The 10,353-nt window shown below is 38.9% G+C and overlaps 1 protein-coding gene across 5 annotated transcripts in view; it reads right to left on the bottom strand.

Moving 5' to 3' along the window:
- Positions 1-223: 223 nt before the first annotated feature.
- The window catches only part of GPC6 (glypican 6), a 1,194,356-nt gene continuing 1,184,226 nt past the window's right edge, over positions 224-10,353 (bottom strand). For all 5 annotated transcript variants that reach the window (XM_065533385.2, XM_065533387.1, XM_065533386.2 and 2 more), the window contains 2 exons: positions 8,960-9,135; positions 224-4,614 (listed from right to left, as the gene is read on the bottom strand). In XM_065533385.2, the coding sequence (XP_065389457.1) occupies positions 4,412-4,614; positions 8,960-9,135 (379 nt within the window). In that variant the 3' untranslated portion in view covers positions 224-4,411. The remainder of the gene's footprint in view (positions 4,615-8,959; positions 9,136-10,353) is intronic.

Genomic DNA, 10,353 nt, shown 5'->3' with positions numbered 1-10,353 from the left:
TACAGTATTTTCCATATACATTTGGGAAGCTCTAAATGTTCTAAAATTCAAATAGTTCCTGATCTCAGATGCTGAGTGTGTTTAGGTGAGTGGCACTGTTTTACTATATGGGGTTTGTTGTTGTTTTTTAACACTGAACCTTCTAAAAATGTCTCAAACCCAAAAAAGTTCCATGGCTCTGAAATTTATGACAATAATTAAGAAAATGCAGAAAGGGCACTGGTAGATTTTTAAAAACTATTTTAATACAAGATTAATAGCAATTTTCTATCCAAATCAGAAATGAAAAATCTTAACCCAAATAATATTCATTTGACAGTCACATAAAATTTTAGGTTTGATTGGTGCACACATTTATCCTGCATATATATTATGTATATGCACAGAGAGACCTCACTATTATGCCATTGTTAGGGGTCTTTTCGTGGAAGTACCTCATTACAAGGCAATGTCAAAGGTTCCGTAACCACTCAACTTTGAATGAAGTTGAAGATGTCCCCATGCTAAGCTGAGTCCGTGCCGTAGCAAACCATGACGTAGCAAGTCTCCAGAATACGTACAAATCAATAGTCCGTTTGTGTAAGTTGGTCTAAAACTAAACACTGACTAATGTCTCCAACAAGGAGGAACACATTGCAAATTTATAAGTTACGGTTTCCTTTACTCTTCTGTTAGCAAAGCTAAATTGTGTTTTTAAATAAAAATCAGGTCTGTTAGTAAGTAAATGGAAATGTGTCTAAATTTCTGCAAGTTTTAGGTAAAAGTTGCATTTGCTAACGCTTCTACGTTTAATCAGATCACTTGATAATTAGCTTTGCAAAAAGAAGTAATAAAAGAATCACATCTCAGGAATATGTGAAGTTTTTTTCCTCCTTAGGGACTTTAGTTGGTGTTCAGTCTGTAGCCAAAACATGTATGTAATGGCAAAAGAATTAAAGAAGGCTAATGTCTGCAGCAGGGAATAAATTAAAAATCAGGGTTCTGCCTGTAATAATATTTTCAATGTGTTTGCTTTAAAGAATGTTACTTTGATAATTATTACTACTTATCAATGAATAATAGTGTTTTTCAGTGTAGACAAAATAGTATTTTCTACCCCTTACATTTAAAGCAGGTGATACAAGTTACTTAATGCTATCTAGGTAAGTCATTGTAAGGGAGTCAGATTTCTAGTGCTAACGTTCTACGATGGCTATAATCAAAGTACCAACTTGGCCTTTGTGAAAGTGACAGAAGGTTGTCATGGTTGTCCTTCAATACAGAACCATAAACAGAGCTCTTATTGGTAAATTTGTAATTCCTTCTTCTCTGCTAAAGACTTTAGCCTCTGTTTAGCTTTTGTTGTGACACATACAAAGTATAATATATACCAATTACAGACGTGTATTTCTGTTAGAAAAATACATATTATAACTAAAGAACGTGTAAATAGAGGCACTTCAATAAGCTAAGTGTTTGCAGTTATGAGCATCACCCACCAATTTCTAGTGTCGGATTTCAGTGAGCCCATTCCTCTCTATTCATAACAAAAGTTATGATATGATTACAGAATTTAGGGAACATCAGAGCAAATGAGGGGCATGTCATAAAAAATAATGAAGCCTCATTGCATCCCCTATCAATATGCTGAAATGAGAAAAATTAATTTGAGGGTTGAATTCCAAAATACTTACTGAAATAGGGTAACCAGGTTAAATGAAATCCTTTAGGGCCAAAACATTTCTCATGTTAAATTAGTCGGAAAATCATATGACATAGTAGTATGATGATAAAAACTAGGAAGTACAACTTGAATGATATTTAGACCACATCCATGCAGGGTGCTAACACTGTGACATCATTAACTGATATCGTTTCAGCTCTCTGCCTGGCTCATTATATGTCACTATATCTCATCAATATGAATCATATTGATAATGAAGGTGTTGAAACAAATGAAGCAGGCGTTTATATATTATCTGTGTGTTTAGTGCGTATAGAACATGGGTTCACATTCATTAATATTATGTGTATTCATACACATGCACAAAACCTTTTGGGGATGAAAGCACAGGAAAAACAAGGCATCCTGATCTATTTCATAAAAGAGAACGCAGAAATATTTTAAAAAGGAAAGACTTGGAGTTTAAAGCCATAAAGACAAGTCATTATTCAAATAGTCTGGAAAATCAAGGTTGATTTAATTTGTATTGCACCTTAATTATTGGAGAAAGACAATACTGACTTCTGAACACAGAATGAAATGAGCAACATAAATGACTGGTCCTTCATAGAGAAGTCTTATGTGGAGTTCGTGGTAGGAAGCCAAAATGTGGGCAGTGAAATGGATGGTTTTCTAGAAGTATGTAATGGTGAACTAGATTGTTAATTTCATAAAGTTTTAAATGAAAGAATGCCACAAAGTCTCTTATCATCCTACATTTTATATTTCATTAGGCATAAAGTAGCAATAGATGCTTGTAAATACTTTCTGTCTTGCAAAAGTGCTCAAATATACTTAATACTATTGTGCCACATGTGTTCTACTTAAATGTGATGACTAAATCAATAACTAATTTTAATTTTGATGAGAACAGAGATTGAAAAATACCATTTACGTGTCAATACTGTCGATGAGTTAATTCAAATGTGACTGGCATACTATGGTGTCTTGAAACATTACTTTTCCCTACTCCAGATGCATCATAAAAACCAAGAAACATATGGATAGTCAACTGTATTCATAAAGCCCCAGTTTGGTTTATTTTGCTTCTCTCTGTCAGGGGGAGCATAGGGCCTGGCTTTGGCATACTTGGTGAACAGGTTAGGCTGTGGCTCTAAATTGGCCTATTGAGTTAGATCATGTATCCAAGTGCCAGGCAGGGATCCTAGGCCGAAGGTGTTTTACATGAAAGCAATGGTTTTTCATGAATAACATTCTTTACACATACAGTTTCCATCACCAGTAAAGCCCTGCACACCCACGGCTCATCCCATGAGTTTGGTGTAGTCTGGAGCACCCAGGCTGAAGCACACTCATGCAGAAGGGTGTGCCCTGGCAAACTTGTAATAAATGGACAGTTAGATACGTAAAAAGTTCTCTTTCTTGATTCTTGGTGCTCACAGATCACCGAGGAATCCCTTCTTTGAGCAGCACAAAACAAGAAGAGCTGGTTGACAAAACATTTTCTTACAAAGGTGTGTCAACCCTGAGCTTGGAATTAAGAAGTTAAAATCTGTGATTTATAGATATATAGATATAAAAATAGATGATCATACTAAGACTAAAAAAGTGAAAGAAATCTCCATGTCAATACTATATATATATATATATATTTTTTTTTTTTGTCTTGACTTCTTTTTCTGTTGTGAGTTATTTTGTAAGAGAATGCCCTTGTGATGCAGAAACCAACTGACACAAAGTAAATAGTTAAAAATGAAAACTCAGGAATGGATCTAATTGTGTATCGATTCATTAAAAAAGCTATTCTTTTGGGAGGGTAATGAGCACAGGGGCAGAAACGTCTAGTTAATGTCAAACCTGTGGCAAAAGCAGAGATTGTATCATTAAAGATTATTTTCAATTGAGACTCTTGAGGAAGGTGAATTGATGGGGGTATCTACTAGTAATTGAAGATGAAGGGGAAAATCTGTGCCAGTTGGGTACAGTGGACAGACATTAAGGAAATTAAGAAAAAATGGTGCCATTACTAAATTGAAATTGGGCAGGGTGAGAGAGAGGTGCTGAGTCGTAGTAATTTTTGTTCTCATATTAAAGACGGGATTCTAAATTTAGTATCAGTACCTCCAGATTAATTTGGTGTTGTTTGGTTAGAGTGCAAGATGATACCTCCAAGACAACAGTGCATTTTCACTACATTTAGAACAAACTTTAAGCTTTTTCCCCATAAGCATTGTGTAAACCTGGATTTGTCACAAAAAAGCTTACACTGGGAGTTGACTGTCAATGCTGAACTTACAGCGTTAAAGTTCATTTATTTTTCTTTGTTTGCTTTTTTGTTGAAAATGCAGCTGTCTTGGGGTTTGGCCCGATTTTACAAGGAAAATTATTTTCTTTCTTCCTTTTTTATTGTAAATGACAAAAAAACCCTCACAACGTGAGATTCCTTTACTTCTGCAGCATAAAAGCAAATGAAGGTAAGAAAATCTCCTGGTACGAAAGATTTGAGTAAGAATTCTCTCTAGAATAAACAAGGTCCCCACAGATAGCTGAAGGAAAGAGGAAGCAGTTCAGTCTGGCACCCGGTACTCTTTGGGAAAACAAAAAGGGAGGCAGGTTGCAGTACTGCTCTCTTCTCATAGAAAACGGTAGGTTTTTGTGGCATGGTCCATCGTCCAAGAGTGTAAGAAAAGAAGTGAGTTGGCCATTCAAATAGCTAAAATACAGTTTCATCTGACCAAAAACCCAAGATTATCTGCTCAGTCTCTGCAGTGCCAGGACAATGCCGGTGAGACACCAGGAGAGCAGGGAGTGGCCACGCTGGGCTGCAGAAGAATCCACCTCTCTCCGGTCAGGATCCACTGGGGGGGCCTCTGTGGTGACAAACTCAAACTCCGTGGGACACACATCATCCATGCACCCACTGCCACTCCCTGAGCCACTGGATTCGTCACCTAGTGTGGAAAGATTGAAAAAGAAAGTTAGATCACTGATATGGTTAGGCTTTGTGGCCCCACCCAAATCTCATCTTGAATTGTAATCTCCATAATCCCCACGTGTCAGGGGAGAGGCCAGGTGGAGATAATTCAACCATGGGGGTGGTTTCCCCCATCCTGTTCTCGTGATAGTGATTGAGTTCTCACGAGATCTGACAGTTTTATAAGGGGCTCCTCCCCCATGGCTTGGCACTTCTCTTTCCTGCCAACTTGTGAAGAAAGTGCCTTCGCCTTCCACCATGATTGTAATTTTCCTGAGGCCTCCTCAGCTATGCTGAACTGTGAGTCAATTAACCGCTTTCCTTTATCATTTACCCAGTCTCGGGCAGTTCTTTACAGCAGTATGAAAATGGACTAATACAACCACCAATCAGGAAAGAGTGGAAACAAAGAGCTCAGCAGATATGGGGCATGGTGGTGGGAGGCCGAATCTTCCCATGCATGGTCCCCCACCCTACCCAACAGGATTGTTTTTAATAGGCAGGGGTGTGACGAGTGGGTGGACTGTACAGAAGTAGGTGTTTGAAGAACAGTTACAATTGATACCCGAGTTATGCAACCCAAGGAATGTGTGAACCCCAGACTCAAGGGGAGGCCACACCTACCATGTTGGCCTTAGAAAGACATTTCTTCTGGCCAGTACTTAAGTTTAAGAAACTCCATTCTTTGCTGTTTTTATATGCAGAGTCATTGCTCTAGGAAGATACCATGCTTTTTAATGGATTTTAGAAGAAAAATATAGAAGAGGAAAACAAGTTCTACACAGAGGAAATGAGAGGAGCAGCAGCAATAGTGGTGAGAGGTCTCTATAAATATAACTTTTGGCCACCTTTTCCCCACCTGTGTTCTCTTGTGAGCAAGGATGGACTCCGTCCCAGCCAGCTTCTCCCCTTAAACCAGGAGTTGACAAACTATGACCTGCTGCTTGCTTTTGTATGGTCCATAACTCCAAAATGGTTTATTTACATAAAAAATATATTTTATAGATATCCATAAAGTCTATCTATCTATCTATCTATCTATCTATCTATCTATCTATCTATCTATCTATGATAGGGTCTGGCTCTGTTGCCCAGGCCCAGTTATGTTGCCCATAACTCACTGCAGCCCCAAACTCCTGGGCCTAAGTGACCTTCCTGCCTTAGCCTCCCAAGTAGCTGGGACTGTAGGCATGTTCCAGTGTACCTGGTGGTTTGTATAGTTTCAAGTGTTTGAAGAAAATCAAGTGAAGAATAATATTTTATGACATGTAAAAAGTGTATGTGAAATTCTCATTTCAGTGTCCATATGTGAAATTTTATTACAATCCAACTCCCCCCATTCACATATGTATTATCACGTTAGACCAGCAGTGTGGGGTTGTGCTGGCAGAGATGATGTGGCCCTCAAAGATTAACAGATTTAATATATGGCCCTTGACAGAAACAGTTGGCCATTCTCTGCTTGAAACCAAGGCCCAGGTACCCCCAGAGTATGTCGACCCAGGGTGGCATCGTCCCTTCCCGCCCAACTTGCTTTCTTCCCTATTCCCACTTCTCACGGGCTTGATTCCTTCTTATTTGGCAAACCCTGTCACTCAAACCTGGCCCAGATCAGGCTGCCGATTACTAGCTTTATGAAAGTACTTATTACCGCTTGGAGATGTATTATTTATGTGCCTGTTCACTTGCTTACTGTTTATCTCCTTCTCAAGAATGTCAACTAAAGACACAATCTTTGAGAGGGTAGAGATTTGGTAAATCCTGTTCATTTCTGTACCTCTAAAGCCTTCAGTGGCCCCTGGCATACAGCAAGTGCTCAACAAATACTTGCTGAATAAATAAATGTGCTTTGGGCAGTTACTCAACTTTTGCAGTTTCCTCACCTAAACAAATACAGATGACAACGTTGACCTTGGAGAGAATGTGTGAAGAGTGCTCGAGGACACCAAACCCAGTGCTGCCAGATGGAAAAAACATGGTTCCTACAGCACAGGAGACCTGGAATGTACCCTGACAGTTGTTATTTAAAAGCACAGGGTAAGCCAGTTAGACTTATTGAGGCTTTATTTCCTCCCCTGTAAAAATGATAGTAATAACATCTATCTGTTATGAGAAATCATGTTCCTGGAAGGGCTCAGGAAACTTGTAGCTTTGTGAGGACATTAGCTATTTCTCTCACTTGCTCAATGATTTCCAACCAATATCCCTAAACTCCTCCCTGCTAGTCTGAAATGGTGATGCCCTGTTGAGCTGCTCCTGACAAACCAGGGCCAGCTTTAGCTGCTGGATGCTACTTAAGTAAAGCTGGGGCAATGTAGGGACTCTTCTAATGTCCTCTTGAATGAGAAAGATACAATGAGAGAAACGAGCACAGTTTCCTTTTTTAATGGGACATCTAAATACCAGATAAGATCACTTCAATACACTATACTAGGTTTTTAACATTTTCTCTGATTTATCTTTAGTGGCCTTTACAAGGGGGAAAATTCCCGTTAATTAAATTAAGAGATATCAGAATTGCTAAGGGAATTGTTCTGAACACTGGTGTCATGAACAAGAAGTAATACAACCTTTACAGAGATATTATTACAATGATTTAGAATATTAAAAAATGTGGGAAGCAAATATGACAAGAGATTTTGGCTGGAAAAAATAATGGTCCCATCTCTGTCTGAAAAGGAATCACGAATGTAAATATTAAGGGATGGGATGAATAACTTAAAAAAATGTCCAAAGCAATAAGGATGCTGATGGTTATAAAATGCGATAATGGTTTGTATGACAGACACTAGCCTAAAATAGAGGGGCCACATTTGGTGCTTGGGTTAGAACTCAGGGATCCTCTTAATTGTTGATTTTACTTTCTTTTGAGGGGAAATGGAGTAAGAGCTCTGCCTCCTGGCCATTCCCTGAGCTTTGCAGCTTGATATGTGTATAACCTCTTTAGGTCAGAGAGGAGTGAGAAGCAACAAACCCAAGCCAACTAATTCTTATGTATCTTGAATTATTCATTTCAATAGCCACTCTCTAGATAATAGAGCATTTTATTTAATGGAGAAGACAATGGATAAAATGAGAGGTGCTAATAAGGGTGAAACAACAATGGCTAAAACCTGTGTAATGTTCTCTTCTGAAGAGGAAAGGAAGGGTTTAGTAAAAGGAGGAGAGATAATGGGATTATTTTGAGGAATTTTACAGCAATAACGTCCATTGGGTTGGTAATTATTCTGTGTTTAGAAAATTATTTTTTTGAGTTCTTTAAAATGGAATGAAGCACAAAAATTTTCTGCAGGGGATAACTTGGTAGGCTGATGACTATGACTGATATGACTTGAGGTCTTCTATCTATAACTTATTCCTTTCTATCTCATTAATTCAAGCACACAAGCATCATCTTATGATTCAGTAACCAAATTACAGAATCACTGGCAACTTCACATCTTATGTTCAAGAATCCTTGTCCTGGGAACTCTCTTTGTAAGGGTAATATTTTTAAAAAGCAACAAACAACAATGACAGAAAATTTTTTTTTTGTAGTTATTCATCTTGAAACCACTCAGACAAAACCCATGTATAGTTTCATGTCAATGTTCACTTAATAGTCTTCCAAATCATTTTTGATGCTGCTTTGATCCTTAATGAAATAGTCATGTGTAATATTGCACTAGAATTTTACAATTTCTCTCAATATTTCAGATACAAATGTCTATGGGTTGTGTGTGTGCATAGTTGGATAGAGAGGGAAATGATGTAGCTGAACCTGCTCACTACCCGCCAGACACTATCATAGCTCCTCAAATAAGGCTTCTAAAAGCCTCTGAAGCAGGGATGCTTCCCATTCTATAGAAGAGGAACCTGAGACTCAAGAAGTAGAGTAATTTGTAGAGACTCTGATTAATAAAGAATGAGGGATTCTAGCTCAGGCTTGTCTAAGCAATCTGCTGAGCTTTCTTCTTTTGGTGGGAATAGGGCAGAAGTTTGGGTCAGATGCGAATACTGATGAGGACAGGAGAAAGTGAAAAATTACTTTGCTGTTTTGTCATTAATGAATCAACTGGTAGATGAAACTCAATTTCAGCTTTGGTATGGCTGAACGTAATCCATTGCAATTATTACTTGTGTTGTGGAATTTATGATTTTATTCGTATCCTATGTTTTGTGGATCAGAGCTCTCTGTCCAAAACACTATAAGAAGCATCACAGCCTGCGGAAGATTGAGAAAAAATTAAAAGGGCATATTGCTCTTGAAGAAAGTCAGGGCGTTGTCTTCTAAAACCATTTTTTACTCTGGAAGTTTCTGGTGCTGGGAAGGATTTTCTTACTTGTGTCCTGGAAATTGACATCATTGCCATTGTAGGCGTTTTTCAGTTTGTTGGTCATCACACGGAGAGCCATAATCTGCTGTCTGATGAACGTGTCGGGCCGAGTGATGTCCACGTCCACCTCGGGATTGTTGATCTGGTTGGTGAGCCCATCATTCATGATCTCAGGCAAGTATCTGCAAGGCAGAGAGGGAGAGAACAGCTCAGAGAGATGCCACAGAAACCACAAAACCAGATGCTGCCATGCAAAACCAGATGACTGTCTCTGACAGTCGGCCAAGACACCTGGCAAAAACTGGATCTGGTTCCTGGAAAAAAATGTTAGATAGTGAAAACACGGAATACAGTTTTTTCAGACGAAGATGTGGCTAAAATAGCCTCAGGCTCGTTTTTTTAAATGGCACTGAATTCTTAGGTAGGTTTGCCTACAAATAAATGCGAAACTGGGGACCTATGAGAAACCACTTGTATTAGTCTGTTCTCACACTGAAACATACATACCTGAGACTGGGTAATTTAGAAAGAAAATGAGGTTTAATAGACTCACAGTTCCACATAGCTGGAGAAACCTCATAATCATGGTGGAAGGTAGAGGAGGAGCAAAGGCACATCTTATGTGGTGGCAGGCAAGAGAAGTGCCAAGCAAAAGGGGGAAAAGCCCCTTATAAAACAATCAGATCTTGTGAGAACTCACTATCATGAGAGCAGCAGCCTGGGGTAACAGCCCCCATGATTCAATTACCTCCACGATTCAATTACCTCCCACCATTTCCCTCCCACGACACCTGCAGATTGTGGAACTAAATTCAAGATGGGATTTGGGAGGGGAGAGAGCCAAGCCACATCACCACTACTTCACATTAATGACTCTTTCCTCCCTCCATCCCAAATGTTAGCTTAGGTCAAGGATTCGATAGCTTCCTCAGTTCTGCTAATGTTGGTAGTCAGAACGGGGCTTATAAATTACGTATGATCCGAGAGAGTTTTCTGTGGGGATGCCCATTCTTAACTGCAGAGGCACTACCTCAGATCTTAATCAGAAGAAATTCTGGATATGAAAAACCTGCTTTGGGGACATTTCAGAAGTAAGCAGTGGTTACTGGAATGATTGAGGTGTCTGTTAGGGTTTTTATTTTGTAGTAGAATCTTGGGTTTAATTAGGTAGATTTACCAATGTTCAGTAAAACAGAAAGGTAAAAATCATCAAATGATTCCGAGTTTCACTTTTCTTTCACTTGTATCAAAATGTCAAAATTGTCAGTCCTTCAATGTGAGCTGCTGAAACTGCCTAGGGGTAGTTATATAAGTGGAGGCTAAAGATCTTGGAAATGCACTTGGGGCCCTCTATGACTGCTTACTCCCACCATCTGTCCACCTTCCAGTCCTCTTCCTCT

Source organism: Macaca fascicularis, chromosome 17 (genome assembly GCF_037993035.2).
Source record: "Macaca fascicularis isolate 582-1 chromosome 17, T2T-MFA8v1.1".
NCBI classification, from domain to species: Eukaryota; Metazoa; Chordata; class Mammalia; order Primates; family Cercopithecidae; genus Macaca; species Macaca fascicularis.
The sequence above is the reverse complement of the archived record's forward strand: the minus strand, read 5'-3'. Positions and strand labels throughout refer to the sequence as shown.